This window comes from Anneissia japonica, unplaced genomic scaffold (genome assembly GCF_011630105.1).
Source record: "Anneissia japonica isolate Jap-2015-1 unplaced genomic scaffold, ASM1163010v1 scaffold287871_len1641731_cov197, whole genome shotgun sequence".
Taxonomy (NCBI): Eukaryota; Metazoa; Echinodermata; class Crinoidea; order Comatulida; family Comatulidae; genus Anneissia; species Anneissia japonica.
In genome coordinates, this window is record NW_022712275.1 from 274,859 (window position 1) to 300,396 (window position 25,538).

The following is a 25,538-nucleotide window of genomic DNA, read 5'->3' on the forward strand; positions in this document are numbered from 1 at the left end:
GAGGCTAAAATTCAAAAAGAGGAGAACAGGAAAAACCTCTTGATTGATTTTAAAAGTGCTGTACATGCAAATTAGTGACTGTTTTAAGCTGAGACAATTTTCTCGGGTTATAAGTTGATCTTATTTGTTTTTCATGGTTCGAATATATCAGAAGCTATAATCAATAGATAATAGATCATTATTTTTTTATTAATGTTGGCATGAATATGAATACCAGGTAGACTCGTAAGAGGGGGAGGGGTTAATCGTTGATCGGACGATCCCCCACAGAATAGGGAGTTCCGCTCTACTAGACCAACACATTTGCACGATTTATGCACTTGAAAGATGATTTGACGACGCCTCATCTAGTTAAGACAGAACTCGATCGATGGAAGTACAAATTTAAAAATGTTGCACACATAGGCCGACCTAGCAGTGCTCGCACGGGCTCTAAAAAGCTGTGATGAAACCATGTTTCCCAACATCTTTGTACTTCAGAAGATCGCATGCATATTGCCAGTTACTTCAAGCGAGTGTGAGCGAAGTTTAGTACCATCCGTCGATTATATAGGCATGCGTGCTTCTATGGGACAGTTTGGCACTCAACAATTCATTATGACGAAAAGATGGACGATGTTGTGAATTTATTGGCTTAACATCACCCAAGCAAAATGCAACTCGACTATTTATTGAAATAAGGACAATTACAATAGATTGTTGTCATTTACATATTTTCATAATCATCCATAAATCACTATATCGATTCCATCATCATTATTAATAAGTAACATATATTCTATTCTCAACACCATACACAAATTTTTCATTTCTTTTAATTTATTTTTTCTTGCTTTTTCCCTTCCTGTTTCTAAATAATAATAATAATAATAATTAACCAAGAACAGTTTTTAATGTTTTACATTGTTGTCATTGATTTATACTTTTCCAGACATTGCAAGTGATTCATATAGTTTTCAACTTAATTCTAGATTTTAATTCGACTAGGAAAACAGGGTATATCGGTTTGGTTTTCTCGTGCATTGTGTCAGCTAATAACCATGTTTTATAAATAATAAAGGCTGCTATATGCATAAATGGTTTATAATTTGGTTATGTTTGGTATTTGACAATACTTAGGTTTAAATGATATTTAGCCAACATTAGTTTAATAGATATGTGTGCCTTGGCCTTTTAAGCCTATGACATGCACTATAGTTTTTATGTGCGACTATACTCAAAAGACGCAAGGGTGTATTTAGGAATTTTCTGGGTGGGTCGTGATCATAATTTTTGGACCTTTTCAGTGGGAGGAAAATCGATTACAGCGCCACCAGCTTGAAGCGGATGAATTGAGATAGATTACGTTTTCTTTCTTTCTTTTATTGTTTATCCTGGGGGACTGCTCAGGGATAAAACCCTTGGTCGACTGCTCAGGGATAAAACCCCTGGTCCTCCGCAGATCCCAGCAATTGGCAACGGTCTTTGGACTCACTGCTGGTACCTCATCAGTGTTTTTTCAGTTATGTCATTGTGAAAATGCCCTAGAAAAAATGTCTTTTGAAAAAATGTGGACCTTTGAATTTGGGGGTGGGGGTGGGGTCGTACGACCTTCCCGACCCCGCCGATGATGATGATAGGATATCTGTAGACTACCGTACTTGATCTACTAACAATATCGCATGGTATAGTCTAATTCCAATTCAATATTTGCAGATATCAAATCGATTCAGTTTTAATTCATTGCAATTCCCTTGAAAGCAGCTCAAACACACCATAAGAACAGAGCATTTTGGATTAAAGGTGGCGGTCATGGTTTTCAACATTTTTCGAGAGAACCACCCCAAAAATTCCACTCCGATAGAAAAAAGATCTCCCCCTCCCCATTTTTACGGGCCTGGCTTGTGCAATCGCGGATCCTGAAGGCACGTGCCGACCCCCCCCCCCCCACCCACACACCCCCCCCCCCCCACACCAACACACCCAACGTTTTGTCACTAAATTGCACTACATATCTATGTTATGTGCTACTACTCACTTTTCTATTCTAAAAATGCAGTGTAACCCACTCTCGTTAGAAAATTCTGGATCCGCCCCTGTTGTGTATGGAGGTATACAATTAATTTGACATTTCCATGGTTTGTGCATGGCTCTTATAGTTGTACCTATCATGTTACCTTTTGTTAGCCCTTCTTACTATTTATTCGGGGAAAAGAGGTAGCCCTTCTCACTATTTAGGCCCTATTCGGGGAAAAAGATGACAAATCATTATTATCATTTATATTCATAGGCCTGCAGTAAGTATAGGCCCCTATACATTACTAATCCAACATGCAGGCATCATTTAACATGATGTTGTCTATTCTCATAACGTAATCTTAATCGTTTGTAAATTTTCCGGCAATTCTATTGGTCGATAAACAAGCGATCATGTGATCATGTGAAATTGCCTCTCAGTATTCTCATCTTTTCTGCTCTTCTTGTTTCCCATGGCAACTGATGTTCGGATTACACGGAAAAGGCCGAGTCTAATCCGAGTTAAACATTGGAGATGGTGGACAGGCGATATGGCCGATAAAGGAGCCCGTACTAGCGTTTTGTGTTTGTATTGTGCTTAGTTATTCCCATATCCGGAGAGATATTGACAGATAAATGGAGAAATGAATGCGGGGGTACGGGGAGGAAGTCATCACCTCCCGCCGATCCTACATGGAAAAGTATTCGGGTTTTGAATGACGTCACCGCTTGGCAGGAAGAACAATCATGGTTGGGAAAACTGGATGAAAAAGTGAGTGACCCACAGCCGACTGTGTCCGTGGGCCGATGTGCTCAGAAACCACCAAAGATTTTCTAGATTTCCTTCTGTCGGTCAACGCCTTGTAGAAATTATTTATAAATATGGCTGCTAATATGTATAGAGTTGGAGGTAGGATTTATTTCAGTTGTTTTTAAAAAGAGGAAAATTTGTTAAGCATAATTATTTAATTTCCCGCTGCATTCGCCGTACTGCCGGAGTGCAAGTATCAGCTATCGTTTTAACTGATCCATCCACGCTCAATCGATCAGCGGAGAGAACTCGTTAATCGCTGCGTCTGTGGCTTGGGTTTTCCGTAAAAAATTATGGAAATTTATATGAAAAAAATGATGTTTTAACATATAAAATACGTTTCACTTTATACTCACTGATATTCACAAATAATGTATTAATTAAATTCATATGGATTTTTACCACAATTATGTCATAATAAAGATATGCATTCCTAAATTTATCCACCTAATTTCCTAACGGATCGATGTGAATTTGTTTCACACATGGCCTAGGCCTCCGCTAGGCCTAGCCAATTGATTCGTGAATGAATTAGATATTTGCATCTACCCATGTAAATGTTATCATTGCATAAAGGATGCATTACCACATTCGTTATTATTTCTGGTATATAAAATGTTAGTTATTGTAGGTATAAGTAAAGATTTTTCCACGAATAAAGAGAGCTAGGGATCATCACGAATCAATGTTGTCTCGCGGCGTATTTCATCATATAAAACAGGGATTTTCTTTGTTCTCTATGCAGGCGAAGCAAAGGGCATAGGGCTTAGCATTCATTAAATTTACAAATATTTGTATCATTTAGCTCAGAATTGTGCAGGATAAATTTTAAGAATATGTTTCAATATTGCAGATTATGTATATTTTGAAACTTCATCTTCACAACCATACCTTATACGGAGAATAGAGGAATTAAATAAGGTAAGAAGAATCAATCAACTTTAATTATTCTGGTGTAGCTTTATTAGGCCTAGTGTGTGTATCAAAGTATAATAAACTTGCATTCAATGCCTAAAAAACCAGTTGGTTATCTAGGCCTCAATTATGACCTAAATTTTACTATATATGTTTATTTTTATTTAGTTACTCACCGTACATGCTTTTTTATTTAAATTTAGACAGCAAATGGAAATGTTGAAGCTAAAGTTGTTTGCTTTTATCGTCGAAGGGATATACCAAGCTCTCTCATTCAACTAGCAGATAAGCATGCAAGTAAGTGCAATTTAAGTCATATTTTTTTCTATGTTACTTTTGTTTAAAAAATTATTCTAATTCTACATTTTGTTTTGTAATTAAAAATTTCAGTATCTTGACTAAAACTTTTTTGATTGGTCGCTATCGGACAAGCTTTATTACATCATCATGTTCAATGCCTATTGGCTGGTTTTTTTGAACATCACTTTTACCATATTTATAATTTATTATTGTGGTGTTTAATTAATTATGTTTGATGTTGAAATTCATTTGTTCATTACAAAATTTGGTTTATATACCACCTCATACAACCCTGTCGAGATTCTAATAAAAAACAAAAAGAAAAAAAAATAATGATAATAAAATAGCAACAAAATAATTAAAAATAAAAAGAAAATAACCATTGAGAACAGTAAAGAAAAGCACACATTCCTTGATAGTTTATTCCATATTAATATCATGCATTTTGAATGAGATAATGTATGACCTTTAACCTAGCACCATTCCATATTGTTTTGCACTGTAGATGGTGCATTGTGGCCTATCAAGTATTGTAAGAGGGTATGGTTCAATGTCTATTAAGAGTAATCTATACCAAATTGATTAGAAATTGAACTTTTTTTTTAATTTTGCCATAATGGTTTGCTAATCATCCAAAAGATACTGGCTCCAAACATTGAGATTTTTTGAGAAATGCTACTGTAGGCCTAGGCCCCTGCATATCTACGACCTGTTTAGGTGTGCACTGATTTTGAGACTAGCTAAGGTTTACAAAAGATCGCATAATCCAAAGCATACAAAGCACAGATAAGGTTAGAATAATTTTGAACAATCTTAATGCCTTTCCTTGCCAGTTATTTCTCACATTAATAGTGAGCAGTTGTTTTCAAAATCATAACATTACCTTTTCCTATACTTTCACACTGATGTCACATGACTGGCTATAAACAAACCTTGCAGAATAGGTCTATTCTTAATTATTTACAGTCTCTAACCAATCTTTATGGATTCATACAGTTACTGTACTACTTGATCACATTTAAAAAAAACCTCATTAGTACAAGTAGAAACTCCCTGTGGACTATCCCAACTTCCTTAGTACAGTAGATGTTGATTCAAACCGACCACAGGAAAGACACTATAGAACAGGAACTAAGTTATAAATGTCTATATCCGATTTTACATTATAAAAGAGATGGATATTTTGAATTCCAATCATAAATTTTTTTTCTGTCACAGTACACCTTACAGTTACTTTGTGAAGAAACACTTGTGATTCTATTCCAATTAATAGATTATTATTTCACCTCTATTAAATGGTAAAGGTGGGCATAATCAAAGATTTTTGTCTGTCATACTTAACAGATATTGATAGTGCTCAGTAGTGTACTTTATTTTTGCTGAGACACTGATCATTCATTTGTCCATCTCTGTTGGCAGTTTGCATAATTTTATTTTTTATAAGACAAAGTCTTCTTTAAGTCTGACAGATACAAATCTGAGGTAGTGTGTGTTTGGGTTGAGACTCACTAATACTTACACATACACAGTGAATTTCATAATGTTTGACCACCTTCGATATTTAAAGCTCTGTCCAGATTATCAAATTTCCTTTTCTGTTGTATGCCCATATATGGTCATGATGTGCATACATGATCATCTTGATATGATGTCACGATGACCATATTTAGGTATGTCACATGCTTTTGTCTACTAAATTTGATAGACTGGACAAAGCTTAATAGGTCTCGTCAAACAAATATTCGCAATACTGCACTAACTAAATTATTCATTTCTACTACCAGGCCTATCAGTAGGTATTCTATTAGCATAGTATATTTGCTAGATTATTAACAGCCCCCCCCCCCTCCTTTAAACTTGGAGAGTTTACTATGCATGTTTTTGTTTCACTAGTGGCTATTGAAGAAGAGATGGAAGAGGCGTTAGAGGAATTAGCAGAGAAAGACCGCCACCAACTCAAGCATCGGGAATTGTTCCTGTCCCGCCAATTGGAAACACTTCCAGCCACCCACATCCGAGGGAAATGCACAGTCACATTACTGAATGAAACAGAATCATTACTGTCATACCTCAATAAAGATGTAAGTAGAAATAACATACATTTGTCATTGGTTCATGTTGTGGAGAAGCCGTGTGGGCAGTGGGAACTGGTTGGTTTTCCAACCATGAGGTCGGGTTTCAATCATTTTCTATGCATTTTACCTGTGTCCTTGACCAAGGCACTTTATCTACATTACTTTAGTCTAATTGGCGGTATCAGTGGGTGCCAGTAATTTGCTAGGAGTAGTGTGATGGACTGGTATCCCATCCAGGGGTACCACACCCTCATCTGATTTATGCTACAGAAACTGGGAATAAGTTCCAGCCTTACGAGCCTGAGCTTTAAAAATCCTCAAAATATTCCAGTTGATAATTTCTTTACTTGTAACTTGTTTATACACTGGTTCATACAGTAGTTTCACATGTGCATAAATAATTTCATTCCTTTTAAGCATAATGGTTCATTGTATTTCATATCATCATGCAATGTCTTTTTTTCTTCTCCAGGATGCTTATTTCTATTCTTTAGTATATGACCCACAACAGAAAACCTTGCTTGCTGACAAAGGAGAAATACGAGTGGGTTCCCGTTATCAGGCAGATATAACGCCAAAACTTAAAGAAGGTAATGTTATCAAGTAATTTCTAATCAAGCATTTTATTTAGGAATCAATTATCACTTCATGAGGACACAAGTGTCTAATATTTGACTTTCTGAAGTATTCTTTGAAATTAACATTTTAATGTGAGGCTAGTGTGCCTTATACATCTCCCCAAGTAAAAATTGATCTCTGAGCAATAATAGAACTTCCCTGAGTAATAATGTAACCTTCGTGAGAGTAATCGATCAAACATTGAAATTTGTTGTGCTCAAATGTCAAAAGTAGAAACATAATTGAGCAAAAAAAACAACTATACTGAACAAAATCCATCTGGGTACTAATGCTCATCAGTCAATTAACAGCCAACCATACATGGTTTAAGGAGTAGGAATATTATTTGGCTAGATTGAAGATTGTTTCTTGCTTATTTTTTTTATATATTTATTTGTTTTATATAATAATGATATTAGATGCATAGAGATACGAAATATTCAAATATTGCTTAGAACGGTTAATTTTGTTTTTAATCCAGGAAAACATGTACTTGTGTGATTAATTAAACAAATCATGATTGAAAGATGTTAGCCTTCTAAATGTAGCATTTTTTGTTTTAAAATGTTGTTACTTTCTATATTGAGCAATAACAATTATAGTAATTGCTATCATGGTTTTGTTTTTTTAGGAGAATCCGATAACAGAGACCTGAGTAAACTAGAGTCTAGGATTTGGAATAATGATAATGGACTGACAGAGAAGCAGATTGACCAGTTTCTAGTAGTAGCCAGGTAAAAGTTCATCACAGTTTTCCCACTTAACATTGTCATGACAATCCTTTTGAACCATACCACATCTTTTCTCTTATTTATAGGTGCTGTCATTTATGATGTCATTGTAAAAGTACATTTCAAATTTCAGATGTTTATCTGACAGATTTTTGTCAGACAAGTATAGCTTAGTGAACTAATGTAAAACAAACACAGAAGGATGAATACTTATATTGTGAACCAATATTATTCTGTGTTTGGCTTTTTGTTAGCATTTTCAGAACAATATGGCACTTGGTGTTATAATTGCCTGTCTATAATTGTAGGTCTGTAGGTACGTTTGCCAGAGCACTAGACTGTAGCAGTTCTGTAAGGCAGCCCAGCTTACATATGAGTGCTGCTGCAGCCTCCAGAGATATCACATTGGTGAGTTCAACACTTATCATTGTAAACATTTTTTTCCTACATCCTGCATGAATTGTATAATTATGGCATTAATATTTTTTTCATTCCCAAAAAAAAAAGGTACTTAAATATTATATAATTAATTTTTAAGGCCAATATGTTGTGTTGTATTTATTTCAGTTTCATGCGATGGATGCATTGCATAAGAACAACTATGATATAGCAAAGGCAGTGTCTACATTGGTGCCGTCAGCTGGACCTGTGTTGTGTCGGGATCAAATGGAGGAGTGGTCGGCATCAGAGGCTAACATGTTTGAGGAAGCGTTGGAAAAGTATGGCAAGGATTTCAACGATATCAGACAAGACTTTGTAAGAATCACTTCCTCTTCATTTTCCTAGCTGATGTGAAGCATTTGATTCTATTTTTAAGACTCCTCCTGAGTCATTTTCTGGTTGTGATCGGTGTTATATATATATATTAAAATATATCTTTTTATTTTGGCACTATTTAGTAATTTAATGTATCCGGCTTGAAAAGGCGCAAACACTAAATGTGTGGCAATTATATGGCATTGTTTTTGTCATAGATCAGGAAAATTATCCATTACCTCATTACTTGTTATTGTCTTTGACATTCCATTTTAGCTTCCATGGAAATCTTTGAAGAGTGTTATAGAGTATTACTACATGTGGAAGACGACTGACAGATATGTACAACAGAAGCGACTGAAAGCTGCTGAAGCGGAAAGCAAATTAAAACAAGTCTATATACCTAATTAGTAAGTGTACAGATTAATTTTATTATAATAAAATAATGCATTTATAAGTGCTGTCTGCTCTTATGATCAATCATTGCAAATACATATGTAGTAGATTTTCCAAGATTCTTGTATGACAGGTTTTTGTTTGGCAGACTTGATCAATTATAGCAATAGCTATAATTATATTGCTTTATTATAATGTGTGGAGACATTGAATAGGGTAGGTTGGCAACTTGCATATGGGTGGGGTGAAAGGTAAAGCATATAGTTTGAATGGCGACATTGACAGGGTGGCAACATGCATTGGGATAAAATAGGGAAAAAAAAGTAAGTTGTGGTTGCCGTGCATTGAGGAGAAGTAAGGTTGGGTTGACAACATTGTAGGATGTTGTGGCATTGTGATGCCCATGGCAATGATTTAACAACATACATGAGGGTGGGGTGGCAACAATCATTGGTGAGTGTGCAACCAGAATCAAAATATATCATGGTCTCCCATGCAGTGTATTATTTGATATCACATTTACTTTTCTATTTTTAGCAACAAGCCCAACCCTAACCAGATCCTAAATAAACCAGGCCTTCCTCATGATGCTCAAGGCCAGCTTCCCCCTGGAGCAAGAGCCTGTGAGAGCTGTTATAGTAAGTATTGCTTTTAATAACTTCAAATAATAACTATATTACATGACAGAATTATGACATTGACGTTGATGGAGTGTGCCATTTTCCTTCACCTATTGTTGTTATTAAGTTTGAAATAAATTTATTTAATCTTACCTCTACGTTACTTGGATGGTCTTTGAAAATATTATTTCTCTTAACCTCTAGCCCAGTCATCGTACCAATGGTATTCATGGGGTCCTGCCAACATGCAGTGCCGCCTTTGTGCTTCATGCTGGACATACTGGAAGAAATGTGGAGGCCTAAAGATGCCCACCAGACTAGGTAAGCTACTTTATAAGTTATGTAAGTTTGCATGCTGCATGAGAAAATTCTGAAAAAAAAAGACATTAATTTGATCAAATGTATATATAAAATATCTTTTAATCATTTCTTTTAATTTGAAATATATTTTTCAACGATATGCTTACTTGACCACAGACTTGAGTAGTCATAATGTGCAATTATCTAAGCTTTCTATTGATGTTAAACATGTAAAAAGTATATAGATTCCCTTATAAAATTTCCAGCCTAGTTCACATCTGCTTGTGTATATCCCTGTATTACTATTAGTTGTAATGCAAGTCTATAAATAGCTGTGTACTATTACTTGATTCTAAATACCAAAATTAAAATTGTAGAAAATTTTCCTTCCATTAATTTCCCAATATAACGTGATGTAAAATTATTTTTGTACAATTGCATGTAAGACTGGAATTCCAACTATAATCACTTATATTTTTATATACTTATATTTATCTTATTCAATATTTGTTTTGAGAATATTTTAATGGAATTGAATGTAAATTGATTGTGAAGTGTTGTTGTTTCTATGCTTGCTTTTATACTTTATAAATTTCTCAGTAATTTCATGTTTCTTCACTTTTTTTTACATATTTTGCTATTGTTTTCAAAGAAATACTTGGCATGTTCATCTTTTAATCTATGGAAAGTTCTGTTCTTTTTCATATTGTTAGGGGCTATTGTTACACCAGTCTGAAACCAATTCTTAGTTATAATTTGATGTTATTGTCATTTAAACCAATCCATATATAACATACAATCAGAGTTATGTTCAAGACTGGTGTAACAATAGTCACTGCATTTCATGTTTTGCTTCGTATGTTCTTCACCTTGCATTCTTCATCTCATCTATTCAGTTCAAGAACGATTGGATTGGAGCTTGTTTGTCTAGTTATCCGTAGTTACTCGAGTATTATGCTCATACAGATGACATATACCCATTATCTTATACAAATTGACCAAAAAATGACATTCTTCCTACCTACCAGTTCACACTAACATTTATTTTTTGTGCGGTCGCAATGGAAAATGGCAGATGCTATTGATTAATGCTTCGCAAAGTTTTTTAAAGGCTACAGCCACGCGGATTTTACTTGAAATCAGGTCCAGTTGAAGTTCACGAAGAAGAAGCCAGGGCGTGCGCTTAAACTCGGGTAAGCAGTCCAACTCGGGTAGAAGCGCACCCCCTTGTCTTTGGGCCCATACGGGAGCCGACGGGGGTGCGCCAATACTCGAGTAGCTACGGTAGTGCTAGAAGCAGTAGCCGGCTTCTTTGCTATTCGTTATTTGCATGATCTTGAAAGGTTTGAGAGTTTTCTTCATAGGACTGCACTTTTTAAACAATATTTTGCTGTGCAAAAACATTTTCCATTCAGCTTCCATTAAGCTTTTTATATATTTTAATCATTTTTTACATTTGCTCAGCATTGATTAATTTTAAATTAACTGACATCAAAATACCAGCTAATAGGAAATGTTTTTGCTTTTACTTATCTTTAAGAGCATATTTTCATTAAATACAAAATTTAGATGTTCAACTAGAAAAGCAATCTAATAGTTAAAAGATAAGTTAATATCATCAAATATTTTAGTATTTTATTCTAACGTAGACAAAAAATTGTCTTAGGTGAATAACTTTGCACAAAGCATTTAGAAAATAACTTATATTTAATTTGAGCATTGAGACTAAATTTCTCGTAGAACAAATATTGCTTTTAGGCAGTGGTAAGTACTAATAATGCAAATGGTAAATTCCTCTATTAAATTTATCATTTTGCTTCGTACATGATAATTTATAAATTGTTACTACCAACGTAAAGAAATTAAAGTAAGTTGTAGGGAGATAAAAAGGTAGAACTCTAAACCCAGAAAAGGAATTTCTTGCTCTTGTGGGTAAAGTTTATTTTGAAAAGATAGGCTAGAGTTTTAAGTCAGTCAGAAGTGCATGCAACAAGTAAAAAAGCAGGTAGGCATTGCGTCCCTGTTGATGTGTGTCCTATGTTTGATGTGTTTCTTTCTGTTTCTCTCAACCTTGGGTTGACTATATACATCAGATGATGTGTCATCCAATATATCCTCATCAATAGATGGCGAACGGCCGGCTATGCTACGTCCACGTCAAGATGGATTAGAACGAGTTGCTGGTGGAATGCACCGTGTTTTTCATTGCACCATAGCTGGCTGTGGACAGGTAAATACAATGCTTTGCTACTCATTTGTGGTTCACTTTTATTACAGATTAAATATTGACAAAGTGGTATATTATAAATGCAAGGACCTTGTAAAAGAAAACACATGTTAATCCAGTAAAAAATTGTTTTTTGAAATGAACATGAATTGTTTTTAACCTGCTACAATTTTCCTTTAGGAATTCAAGTTGAAATCACATTTAGCCCGCCACTGTCAAACAGTACATGGGCTGACTATACGAACGAGTGCAATACGTGCTTCTGGTGTCAAAACAAGGCAAGCATTTTTCCTAAGCACGACGCCTCTGACCAAATTGTCGCGACGAATTTGCCGCAAGATACTAAATATACACCATGCTGCACGTAACCCGTTTAATCCTGTAAATAGTTCCGGCATAAAAGCCGAATGTAAGTACCTAGATACATGTGTCTATATAAAGTTGCAAGAATGCGGGAGCGCTAACTACGCAAAACGGTAATTGTCGTCTCAGTGCCACCACAGCAGGATTTGTTGAAACCTGCGTCTATTTGCGGTTTTGCTGCATCTTCAAAATTTGCCTACCTAACATTTTCTGGATAAGCTTCATGGTACAGTGTTGTACGCAATGCATTCAAAATTTCTTTAAGTATTTTGTTTCAAATATTGATCTACTTGCATCCGAATTTTGAAATTAGATGTTGAACATTCAAATGTTTGCTGTAGTAAAATTGTATGAATTTGAAATACTGCAGAAATGAATACTATTGGAAGAAATTACAAATTAATTTGAAACCATAATTAATTTTACACGTTTGATAATATTCATATAAGTTCTCGTAATCCCGAAAGCTCCAATGAGGGCAGTATAATAGAGACAGTAGAGCTAAAAAAGATCTATCAATCAATCAGCTATTACTCAATCAGCTGCGTGTTTTTAGGGCTCCTCATGAGGGCAGTATAATAGAGGCAGTAGAGCTAAAAAAGATCTATCAATCAATCAGCTATTACTCAATCAGCCGAGTGTTTTTAGGGCTCCTCATGAGGGCAGTATAATAGAGGCAGTAGAGCTAAAAAAGGTCTATTAATCAACTATTAATCAATCAGCCTCATAAGGGTAGTAAAATAGAAGCAGTAGAGCTATAAAAGATTTATTAATCAGCTGAGTGTTTCTAGAGCTCCTCATCGGAGCTAAAAATTAAGATATCTTATGTAACTGCAAATATTTGTCATTCCTACCAGGTCAATCCATTCCAACAGAAGAGCTCAAAAAATATATGCATTATAAAATCAGAGTTCGGCCAAAGCTGGAGATGGTTGTATCAAAAATAGGGGTGGAGATGCTCGCTCAGAAGTCACAAACCACAACCAGACCAATGTACAACCCAATCGAGCCCCCGAAAATGTCATTCCCTCCTCCGCTCACATCTCACCAATCACGTAAGCTAATTTTTCTAAGTAGATTTCTTGCTGATTAGGAGTAAGTAAGAACTAATGTTCTGAAGCAATATAATTTTTAAAGACTACTGTGTTTGTTTAGTGAGAATTAATTATAGTATTTGGCTTTTCTTGTTTTGCTACAGTGGAAAAGCCAGTTTTTGGTCCATTACTATACACAGATTTTCTATGTTGTACTTTGATCACTTTCATAGCAAATCTAGTTTCATAATAACTTACTCCTAATCATCTATTTAAAAATAAAAAGAAAATAGTTGATACTACTTTTATTTTTGCTGTTCTTGCTACTGATGCTATAGCTGTTGCCTGTATTATTGCTGTCGTTGCTACCATTGGTACTGCTGTTGATGTATTTTAATTCTTGAAGCCATAATACTTTTGTTGTAAATATTATATGAATACTTAAATAGTTTTAACATTCATTTTGTAAAAATTATTATGTTGTCATAATATTCTTGAAATTGTTTTTATTTTACTTTTATGGCACGGTCATTGTATTATGATTGTTGTTATCATAATCACTATTAATAATGAATATTTTTTATGAATTTTTATTATATTAACAGGTTTTAATGATTCTAATATTACAATTTTATTTTTTTGTTAGTTTTCATTAGTCATTGCTATCAAAGTACATATAAACTGTCACTTAATTTATTGATTATCTGTATAATTTAATTGAATTTACTATGATTTTTATATAAATAATATCAATTGATCTTATTATTGGATTTATCATTCAGCTCGCAAGACAAATTATACTACCTATACAACAGAATCGAGAAGTGTCGCCCGTACTGTGCTGCAACCAGTTAAAAGAGCTTATCCCGATGCTCAAAATGGTGTAGCTGGTAAGCCAAACAAATTTCCATCGATGTAAATAAAACGAACGTCTGCTCCAGTCAGTTCTCTTATTATTCCTTTTATAATTTCTTTTATGTTTAAATTGATAAAGATGTTTTTATCTAGTGTATTAAATCTGTTTTTTTCACATTAAAAACCTTCCTTTTCAATGGTTTGTTATTACATTTGCTTTTTTAATTTTAATCCGTACTGCGTAATAAATGTATGTAACATTTAATGATGAATTAATTTTATAGTCTACATTTTTAGATCAAGTTTTTTCTGCACAATTTTCATGGTTTGAGAATTTCGCATTTCACTGCCTTTGAAAATGATACCATTTTTGTAAACCCAGTTTCTGACATCTATCTCATAGCTTACTTTAACCTCTGTCTACACTAGTAAATTTGACAAATGACAATGAGTTGCCCATATTTGGGTATGATATGACATCATCATGCCCATATATGACCACAAACATATAGTGTGGACAGAGTGTTAGCTTCCGTTGATTGCTGCTTTACATGTAACCTATAATTATTTATTATAAATGACATAATGTAATACATAACATTAACCAGGAATAATCATGTAATTGATTTTATTATGATGTTTGTTTTATTTAGACTAAAGAAAGGGAATTGAAATTAACATTTAAGTCATTTTTCATAACGGTCGTAGAATTGATGGCTCATACACAGGTGCATAAAAAAGGAAATTAACTAAAAATATAAATAATTGACCTAAAAATTAGTATAAAAATACACATACAATTGTCTATGTATTATGAAGGCCATTTTTTTTCATATTTTCACTTTATTTTTCTTCCTGACTTCAAAGACTTGGGGCATGTTTCCAAAAAATATAATTAGATTTATATATATTACCCAGTATCTCTTGATGATTTTTATGTAGTAGTATCCATTGACACTATAACACATAGGCAAGGCTATTTTAATACCTTGTTAAGCAAACTTTTTTTTTTAATTGTCGGAGGAGGGTGGAAAAAAATAAAACTTGATTTTCTTATAGTAAATGATTTTGCCAAAACATTCAGGTTGAGAAAAAAAAAATAATTGATGAATAAAACAGTGTAATATATGAGATTGATAATGCTTTAAATTTATATAATTAAGCAAGAAATATATGTCTTAATTTTGGAAAATTTTGTGCTAGCTGACAAAAAATATATATTTTTTATTCGAAATCACTATTATTTGTGGTCGGATGGTTTGCTAATCAAGGTATTAAAAAAGTGTTTCCTTATGTACAAAGGTTGATGGTAAAGTACCGAATTAGATACCACCTTTTATCACAAAAGTTGGCCAGTGGAGGGTAAAATGTAAAATGTTTGTATGCAAGGAATATTTTGCCTCAAATTGATAAAGCACAGCACACACTGCCTTGGATGACTTTAGCGACAAATCCCACCACATTTTGTGTTAGCGCTTGTTATCTGAGCAGATTGAAAATGATGTATGTAGTGCATAGGTCTTTGCAACATTAATGAAATCAATTCCGTTGACGCAGTGTGCCTTGCATAGGATTTAGAGGGTTGTGACTTAATAGGCAAGTTGAAAATTTATTGATAGGTTGTGCTTAACCTTAAAGGTGGACTTGTAGCCATAAAAGCACTGTGCTTTCCTATCTCATCAAGAGATCTCTAGCTGTTTGAGCTATTTAAATTGGCTTATGATATTACTGTATATGTAAATTTATTTTAATTAAAATGTGAAGCAATGCTGGAAAAATGAACTTGGAAATATCCTTTAAGAGGTAAGATATAGTTTATTTTTGAATTTTTGTCTTTAAATTCTTTTACTAGCAGCATAACTATTCGGTACATATTTTTTAGAGACTTGGGAAAAACAAAATCTGATTGACCTCCTAAAAATTTAAGCAATTAGTGATTTTATTTTATTTTTTTTCAGGTCAGAAACTTCATACTAAACTGTCGAGAAAGAATCATGCAGATTTTTGATCGCAATTCTCTAAACTGATAATCTAGATTAACTGAAATATAGAATATTATGTATCAATGCATTTTTCCCAGATACCCCCTTTGATATTTACCACTATATATTTCGACAAATGCTACAGAATTTCTAAAAAGCTAGTTTTTAAAGATAAACTTAGCTAAGTTAGATAATAAATCTTGTAAAATGTAATTAAATATTTGAGTTGCTTAATTTGTATAAGGAAGTAATTAGTTTTTATTCGAGAATTAGAATGGAAAGTTTTTCTTGCCAATTAATGAATGCATAAATAATAACACATTTTAAAATATACTGCCACTTAACACTAATATACAGTAAACTTAAATTTCTTAATCTGTATATTCAAATAAATTATCAAGTTTCAATCAAACATTCCAAATATGGAATGATACCATTCCTACAGTCTTCTGTATTATATTTCTGCCACCAAATTTAAGGATTTTTTGTTTATTAGGTAGCAGTATGTCAAGGAATTGCAAATCAGCAAAAATTGATGAAGACCCTTTGTAGTCTTAACTGTGCATGACTATATTGATTGACTGACAGATCGATTGTCACAAATCATCTGCATATCACTAATACTTTATATTTCTCTAGATCAGTTGCTAATATTCCCGGTGTATAGGTGCGGAATATTGCAACCAATTTCAAAATATAACTACTATTCAGATCCTATGTTGTATATGACCTTTGACTTTGACATGCGCTGTTGAAACTACAAAGTGGCTTATTGGTGTCATTGGAAGTTGGTCCTTTCATAATAAAAATAATTTTGATTAGTTGTTTGGAGAATTTTCACAGATTTTAATGCTGACAGTACATTTTTAGGGTACTTTGTTCTTTTTCCATATTTATGTTTAGTGTAATCAAGTACCATTCTTTTAATCTCCATGATCTGATGAAATAACAAGCAATTAGAATAGTTGTGTATTATACACTAGTGGATATTTATTATACAAAGGTTAGATTAAACTGCACTAATGACAAATTAGTGCGCTGTTGATAACATTGAGATTTACAGTGATAATGTCACGATTGACTTATAATTGTATATACTGTAGAATATTGTTTGTGTGTAACTAACTGTAAATTGCTAGATTTTACAGTTTTTCGTGATTATACTTTATAACTGAAGCTAAAATACTTTTGAAGTTTTATTGTCAGTAAAATTAAACCTTGTTTGTAAGCAATACAGAGATTTTTGGTCTTATTATTTCATGTCAAGTGTCTAACTATAAGCTTTTTACTCGAGAGTGCTGATTTGATTTTGTCTTCTGCCATTTTCCATTGTCACTACTGTTGGTAAGCAGTACACTACTTTTCTTTATAACTTCTTCAAACGTTATTCTCATGAAAACATGTTTCAAATAAAAAGTCGTCCTATCCCAGTTCTAGATAGTGGCAATAATGTGGGATCAAAACATAGATAGTTATTGTAACCATGTAGCAGGGATGTATTATACCAGTATTTTAATCCCACAATGCCTGCCATTTAATGATGTAAGAGCATGCCTGTTTGAGCTTCCATCTCATCAGTTGCAATATCAATTCTTTATACTATTCATCTTTGTTAATTCATCATTTTGCTTATCAAAAAAATGACTATTTCCGCAGTTTGTAGTGTATGCCAACAAATCTGCTCACTGAAAATGACTACACAGACAAATGCCAGATCAGGCTTTTCTGATAGTTTGTTCTGATCAAACAGATAATGTCTGTCCATCTGTATGAAGTTAAACCCTGTCATATTTCACAAAAAAATGTGACATGTCTAAATATAGTCATGGTGACATCCCATCATGACCATATATTATGACTATATGGGCATACAACAGTTTTTTGTCAACAAAATTTGATTATCTGGACAAACTGTAGCTTTTGACAATGTGCTGTTCAAATTTTGAACAAAAAAATTGTAAAATGTGTGTGATTTGCACATATATGGGCATGTTGATATATTACACCCATATATGGGAATGGTACAGTATATGTCATATCCATATATAGGCATGGTGATTTCATATCACACCCATATATGGCACATCACAGTATTTGTCAAATCATGTGTTTGTCTATGTTTATTGGAATCCTGACAATGTTCTACCAAGTGTCATCCAATATTGCTGAACCTGACTGACATATATCTGATCTTATATTAATAAATTATTCTTAGATATATTACTGTGCTCATAAAAATGCTAAAATTCTCAACACTGTTTGTTTTTGGAATACTAATAATTTATCCTTGTCTTTGTAGAGAATCCTGTCTTTCTGAAACTAATAGAAACTAACCCCAGATTTTTGAATAATTTTAAAATAAAGTGACTTATTTCTTTAAATTTCTCAACTGTTTTACACAACAGTAGTATTTCAATTGTGTTTGAATTGGTGTTTTTAGTATATGTTGTTTTGGAGAAAATATTTGTACTTGGAAGTTAAGACTAAAATATGTAATTTTTGTGCAATATTCAATGTACTGTTTTTTCTAGGCCCTCCAACCAAGAGACCATACATTGGAGGTTCAGTGGGCAGAGGTGAGTCATTTTGCTGTTGTTTTATTTTTGTTCCAACTTTTTCTTTTTTTCTTTTTTATTTATTTTTTAGTTAACTGCATAAATCCGAGTGGGATCCAACAGTTTTTACATTGAATTTGACACTTGGAGCTATGAATGTTTATATACTGTATATAGATATTATAGATATAATTTCTCATTGTATAGATTGCAATGATTATTAATGTTTTAATATCGACAGATTGATTCCTGACATCGTTAATGAGGAGCTGATAACTAATAATCAAGTATATTTTATTTATTTATTTATTTTTAAAAAACAGCATGTAAATATTGCAGCAATTGTATTACTATTATAAGTAAGTTGATTTCTGGGAGCCAGTGTGTTTCAGAGGTTTCAGTTGAATTCAGATTTGATTGTCCAAAAATATTGCATTTAACAATTGCACCGACAAAATAAGTTATAAATTATTGTATAAAAAGATGTAGGTAAGGTCAGGCTTTGAATTTCGTGCTTTATATAGGCCTACGGTACATTTAAATGCTACCAATAATAATAATGCTATTTTTATTGTAATTATGTTATATTTATTATTTTCATAATTATTTAATATGTTCTTTACGCTTGCTTTGTAAATGATTAGAATTACCGTGATACCCCTCAAACTTTCTCAGAGTTTCCTATAGCATTAGATTAGGCATACCAACGAATATGCTTTCCCACTATGAAAACTAGACTAGATTTTGATAAAACAGGTGTAACTTTACCTGTGCTGTACTTAGTCCTACATGTGGAGGAAACTCTTGTGTACTTTATCTCTATCGTACACTGCCGGTACTAAAGTTTCAAAACATGATCAGTTCCTGTAGATTACACTTACAATCAATACTAGCCATTTGCAGCTATAGTACAGTATTTATAAATCATAGGCCAAATCTATCACTTTAATAGAACTTGCTTGGAAGTAGAAGTATTGTACTAATAATAAGGTAAGTTTAATCTGACAGTTGTCCAGGCAGCTTGACATGCGACGATAATGAGATCAAAATATTTTAACCTTGTTTTGTTACTGGTTTAAACAAAATGTTTTTAGTCATCATCGTTTATATTTTGTCTTCCCGAGTATCAGAATTGTTGGTAACCTGAAGTCATGTACTAGTGTAGTGATAGTGGGGAGCAGTAGCCATTTTTTTTTTTTTTTGCCATCCTTCCCCTGTAATTGCATTTATTGATACTGTTAATGCTGCAAATTATTACTTTGATGTTTTTTTTTTTTTTATTATTGATATCATTGAGACAGTATAATTTTGGTTAAAATTAAATCATTAATATTTTTATATTTCAGAATCTGGTAGAAAAGCAGATGTAAGTGTTTCAGTAATTGTCTTATTAAACAAATTTTATTTTAATTTTCCAATTTCATTTGTGTACCCATAAGTACCCATTTTATTTCATTAGAACTTAATATTTTTTGTATACTTTTATGTTTATTTATACATGAGTTTGTTAATTATACCAAATTATCTTACTAAAATATGTTGATAGCACACATTATTGTTAGGTCATACTATCATATAAAATAACAAAATATATATTATTCTTAAAATATTTATTGAAGCAGTTGGGGGACTGTCTGCAAATCAGTGGGATCGGACGCATTCCATGGATCAAGCAAAAATCTCGAGAAAACTAAAGCGTCTCCCAAAAATTCAATGTTTTTACTACTGTTTTTAACTACTGTATTATCAGCAAATTATAATTAGATGAGGTCATTTATTCTGGAAGGAATATAATAAATATCCTTTAATCAGTTCTCCTGGAAATGGCTTAATCCAACTTAAGACTCCTGCTACGTTACACCAGTATATTGAACTTCTTTGCATGTCAATTTGTATTTGTATACAAATTATAATGTTAAGATTGAAAAGAAAAGACAAAAATGTTAAGTGTGAATGATCTAGTACATTATTGTAAATACTGTATGTATGTTTTGTTTTTGGTAGATGGGATCCGAAGCTAAGAAGAAGAAGCTAAGCTGGCTTGATGCTCCAGATGATGTATTCTTTCATGCCAATGAAACTACCAAGTATGTCCTATTACATATAACATTGCACCCTCGACATATTTTATAGATTCCCATAGATTTTGGATAGCCATGACATTAGTCTTAAATTATAGCAATAATGATGTGGTAATCAACTGTTCAACCATATTAAATAAAACATGCTTATGCTTGTGCAGTGAACTTCTTCAACATTTCAGCATGTCATCTATTTCAATGTATAACAGAACTCTTGCTAAGTTCCACTCCTTTGATATTAGAGAGTTTTCGCACACGAATGAATACGTGTACGCATACGTTTAGCTATCTGTAACGGTTCGTAGCCATTCTGTGTTTTTCGCAATCGCAGCGCAATTCAAGTGTAGCCTAGGGCCTTAGCTTAGGCCTACTATACTCTCTCATCATGCTGCTCAAAGTGTTATTAATATAAGTAAGGTTTTGGAAATTGAAATGGAAAATTGTAGCAGAAAAATGCTTCCTTTGTTGCACAGAAGTGTTGATTATTTTGTAATAGGCCCTATTGTTTACAACCCAAAAGTGCCTGGCTACAAGTAGGCCAACGCTTACACAAAATCCCGACACCACCAAGGGCAAAGCTGCACTTTCCCCACCTGTGCACTAACCGTATGTGTTGGCGTGCACTAACCGTACGCGTTGGCGTGCACTAACCGTACGCGTTTTGTGGCAAAGGTCCCACAGAACAGCAGCGTAAATGTGCACAAACTCGTTCATTTTGTAGAACAACACATTTGTGAGATAAGCGCATATTCCTATCCCTGTTCTGATTGGTCAGTTGTTAAGTTTGATTGACACATTGCAGTGGCGGATCCAGGAATTTAAAATAGAGGGGGCCTGGGGAGATACTTTCACAGATGGTGGATCTACACCACTTCAGCTCCCATGGTTGGGGGTGAGCTAAGGAAATTTGTGATATGGCACCTCGAGGTGGCTGGAAAATGATATATTTTTCTTTATATCTTCATTTAAAAAAAATTTTGAACAATTTTTGGGGGGAGCTGGATGTTTTCCTCCCTTGCATCCGCCACTGCTTTGCAAGGTCTATTACTTAATTCCCTGCATGAGTTTTAGCTCATGTTTTATTCATTTGCCAGTCTGTCAGGTGCTGTTTACCTCATTAATGTATTTATATTAATTTGATAACTTTAAATGACCAATTCAATATTAAATTTGTAAAATTGTATTGTAGTTTAACACAAATAGCAAATTGCGTAACTTTATGCAGGCCTGGAAAAAAAAAAATGTTTGTGCCTCTTACCATGAAAGTTGTCTCGATAAATTGCCTCCAGCACAAGTCTGTTGTTTTTTTCGAAAATGCCGGGACATTCATGTTCCCTCTGATCGCCAGTTGCGTGGTCGTGTACTTTTTCAACCCCCGACTTTAGGAATGTTTTCAACACAAGCTGTTCTTTTTTACCACAGGCGTTTGAGGCAGCAAGTATCGAATGCGACTCAGAAACGTGCAGCACGCCGCCCGTACAAGCTGATGAAGATAGCTGCCAAATACCAGCCACCTAGAATCGTGTCGTCTGCTTCTACTCCAGCTAACCCTGCTGGCTCCGGTCAGGTTAAGCTTGCATCGTCAGCAGGATCTAAACCTCTGGCTTCAGCTCCTTCGAGCAAATTATTGCCATCTACTCCTGCTAATCCGCTTCCCATAACAGGCGTGAATAAAATGCCGATGACTGGTGTGACTAAACTCGCACCTATGGTTGCAACTGCTCCCGACGGGAATGTGAAATCGGGTGAACCGATAGTTATCGATTAGGAATTTTGGTTGTATATTGACATTGGTTCTTTGCTTTGTGTACGTAGTCAACACAATGCCAGAATAAATGTGTCTATACATGGCTCCAGAGGGGTTATTACTGTAAATTAAGCTCTTTTTCATCAATTTCAAGTGAATACTCATTTGCATTCATATCTTGTGGTTGTAGTCATGAGACCTTTTAAATTAACACATGGCGCAAGACTTAGCAAATCACAAAGAAGTGAGACAATCAATTGAATTAAGATATATTCCTTGTAACTTGCCTGTTTTTAATCTGAATTTAGTCATTATCGCAGAGAAAAATAAATAATTACCTTTAATCACCTTAAACTTTTTTTTTCTCTTGGCGTGAAGAATGACTGCTTTTTGACTGCAATTAATTTTGTAACATAACTGATAATTGAAGCTCTTTAAGCTGATTATCAGATGCTTAATTTAGATTCTGGCTGTTAAAATTCTTATTTATTGATTTACATCAATTGACATTAGCATATAATTTTAGATAAACTGTCTTTTTTGTCTCTTCAATAATCTAGTAATTGACTGTAACTTGTTTTCTTTATTACTCTTTTTATAAATTTTACATGAAGACCAGCCTTTATAAAGATTAACACAATTGTTTTGAAGTAATAGGATTCTCTGATTAATGGAAAATTGTATTAGCTTAGAATATACATAATATTGAGTCAAATATCCATTTAACACTTTCATGTGTGGCGGCATATAGTTAGCAACTGTATCGTGTCATGGCTAATTGCTGTGCACTGCATCTAAACAAGCAGCAGATGTTTTCTATACATAAATGACAGTTTGCACTACAAATCAACAAATCACATGATTGGATTGAACAGGATTTTTTTACATGTGTCATTCACCTTTTGGGTTATATAACAGTTTTTAAAAATGCAAATTACAGTATAAAAATTCACATTTTGTTGGCCATTGTTTTAAATCTATATCAACTATATTTAACTAATGAATCATACAGGGACTGCTGATCAATGGAATCTTCTGGTACTGTAGTCTCTCGTGTAAAAGCCCACTTCATGTAGAAGCACATCCCCTACTTTACGCCAAAATTTATGTATTGGCAGCGTTAGCTTAGCTGATTATTTTAACAAATGCTTGGAAAAAAAAAAATTAATAAAGGCTTTGAATTAGGCAGGTACTGCTGAAAATTGTGTTTTGAAAGGGGGATTTTCCAGATATAAACCCATCTCCCCCCCCCCCCCCCAACCCCCCCCCCCCCACTCAGCATGACTTTGTGTTCAGGGTGGGGGGCTTATACCAGAGGAACTACAGTAATTAGAATTTGTACTCAAGTTGTAGCTTGGTTGTCAAGATGCCTTCCTTCCAGTCCCAGATTTCTGGGTTGAAATTCTATCAAAATGAGGAATTTCTCTTCTGATGAAAAACAGCTCCATTCCCTAAGCCTCATGTAAGAGAATATTGTTTTCCCTGTGTCCATAGCTTGTTACCCACAGTGAAAATAATAAATTAAACTTGTTTTTCAAGGTACAAGAAATTCCCTTTTTTGTTAGGCTTTTTTATATGTACATTTTAATGTTTGGTTTGAATTTGTATTTACCATAGAACCACCTTTGTATATGATACACTATTGAATTTCTCTTGATGCCAAATTGAAGTTTGTGTCTGTTTAAATTGAATCATAATATCTAAAAGATGTTGGAATTTATACTGGTGGAAAGTTCTTCAAAATGTTGTGGCCATGAGATACAGGAACCTCCACAAGTTATAATTATAATCTCTTTGTGCTTCGATTCAATGTACAGTAGTGGACAAGTATTTTCAAATATTAATTCTTTGATGGTACATTGGAGAATTACTAAGATGGTGGCCGTGTCATATAGTGTCAGTCATCATGACTCGTTCTGCTACCTTATTAGAATCCAATTTGCATTTGTTTTTCCATTTTTTTCTTTTTCTATTACAAAATGTAGTTGAATTACTGTAAATACATAAAACCACAAATCCCATGTCATAATGAACAATAAAAGAAATCTTTGTAAAAAATGTTTGTGTACCTTATAAGCATGCTTTTATAAAATCCGGCTTTCCATAGTTACCAACCTGAGAGATTTGAAATGCGTGAGTGACTACACCAGTTGGCTGGGGGTGGGGCCCCTATCAGGGTCCAGGGGCAGAGCCTGGGTGGGGTCCAGATGATCTGAGCATTTTTATACTGTTTTCAGGGTACATAAACCAAGACATTTTTAATAAACCACAATTTGAGTTTCAATGTATGTTTAATTTTAGCACCCGAACTATGTACACAAACATTTCATTAATCAAACAAAAATTAATCATACTGGATAGGCATATTTTTTAGTAACGTGTCAGTCCAATTTTTCTTCTAATTTTAAATACATTTTAACCCTGAATTCTTGATAATTTGTTATCACACATAGACTTAGAAAAATGTGTGTTTCATCCAACATGACTTTAAAATGCAAGACTGTCCCGCATGATGCGTGACGGTTGGTAGCTATGGTTTTTATATGACCGTCTCTGGCGGTGTTTGGTATTTTTAGATTCTGCATGAATTCCTCTTTAAAAAAGTGTTTAGTGGAAATTGGTTGAGTCTTAGTGAAGTTATGAATATTTAGTTCATTGGATACCAGTCATGTAGGTTTAATATTAAACTGAAGGTTTGTATTTTTAAAATAATTTGAATATACTTTTTAGTTAGATTTGGTGATTGATATTTTGGAGAAATGTTCTTCAGTATATCTTTCTTTTATAAATGCAAAAACCAGAAAATGTTCAATATTTTGATTCTCAAATGTTTTGGGTGCTGTGAAATTAGAAATTGCAACAAATGGCAGGTCTTGCCAGAGCGGGTTACATTACATTGGCATGGTTTATCTGCGAGCTGGCATATTTATTTGGAAGCCTACAAACAAATAAAAAAAAAATCAATTTAAATTACTTAGCCACGAACTGGTTGCAAGTTAATGCTGTGATGGAGAAATAGTTACCTACCTCATAAATAATTTCACAAATTTAAAACAGAAAACCCTGAAAGAAATCCACTTTTGTAACCAATTTTAAAAATCCTTTTGAATTTCCATCTCTTGACATTCCAAAATAAAATACGAGATAAATTGGTAGGGGATTTCAAATATACAGTAC

The 25,538-nt window shown here is 33.6% G+C and overlaps 1 protein-coding gene and 1 long non-coding RNA gene across 4 annotated transcripts; both read left to right on the forward strand.

The window, feature by feature from the left end:
• Positions 1-2,734: 2,734 nt before the first annotated feature.
• LOC117107761 (metastasis-associated protein MTA1-like) lies at positions 2,735-24,419 on the forward strand. Of its 3 annotated transcripts, none has more exons than XM_033249529.1 (19): positions 2,735-2,905; positions 3,660-3,727; positions 3,925-4,018; positions 5,915-6,102; positions 6,569-6,686; positions 7,346-7,448; positions 7,754-7,853; positions 8,013-8,201; positions 8,478-8,611; positions 9,135-9,235; positions 9,422-9,538; positions 11,611-11,747; positions 11,925-12,153; positions 12,965-13,162; positions 13,924-14,031; positions 18,510-18,554; positions 19,880-19,899; positions 20,538-20,620; positions 22,037-24,419. In XM_033249529.1, the coding sequence occupies exons 1-19, from the start codon at positions 2,878-2,880 to the stop codon at positions 22,380-22,382; spliced, it is 2,406 nt and encodes an 801-aa protein (XP_033105420.1). In that variant the 5' UTR covers positions 2,735-2,877; the 3' UTR covers positions 22,383-24,419. The 3 variants fall into 3 exon arrangements, with proteins under 3 accessions (XP_033105420.1, XP_033105421.1, XP_033105422.1); XM_033249530.1 differs by having other exon boundaries at positions 2,736-2,905; positions 11,644-11,747; XM_033249531.1 differs by lacking the exons at positions 11,611-11,747; positions 11,925-12,153; positions 12,965-13,162; positions 13,924-14,031 and having other exon boundaries at positions 2,742-2,905.
• Positions 14,038-17,212, forward strand: LOC117107764. The gene is made up of 2 exons (XR_004445281.1): positions 14,038-15,799; positions 15,955-17,212. It is a non-coding gene; the product is annotated as an uncharacterized LOC117107764 (long non-coding RNA).
• Positions 24,420-25,538: the final 1,119 nt, after the last annotated feature.

What these genes read in the sequence shown, in the direction of transcription:
- LOC117107761 (XM_033249529.1), top strand. Translation starts at nt 2,878, where the DNA reads ATGGCTGCTAATATGTATAGAGTTGGAG. An exon ending in AAAGATGCCCACCAGACTAG is followed by an intron (nt 9,539 to 11,610) that starts GTAAGCTACTTT and finishes TATATACATCAG; the next exon opens with ATGATGTGTCATCCAATATA. An exon ending in CATGCCAATGAAACTACCAA is followed by an intron (nt 20,621 to 22,036) that starts GTATGTCCTATT and finishes TTTTTACCACAG; the next exon opens with GCGTTTGAGGCAGCAAGTAT.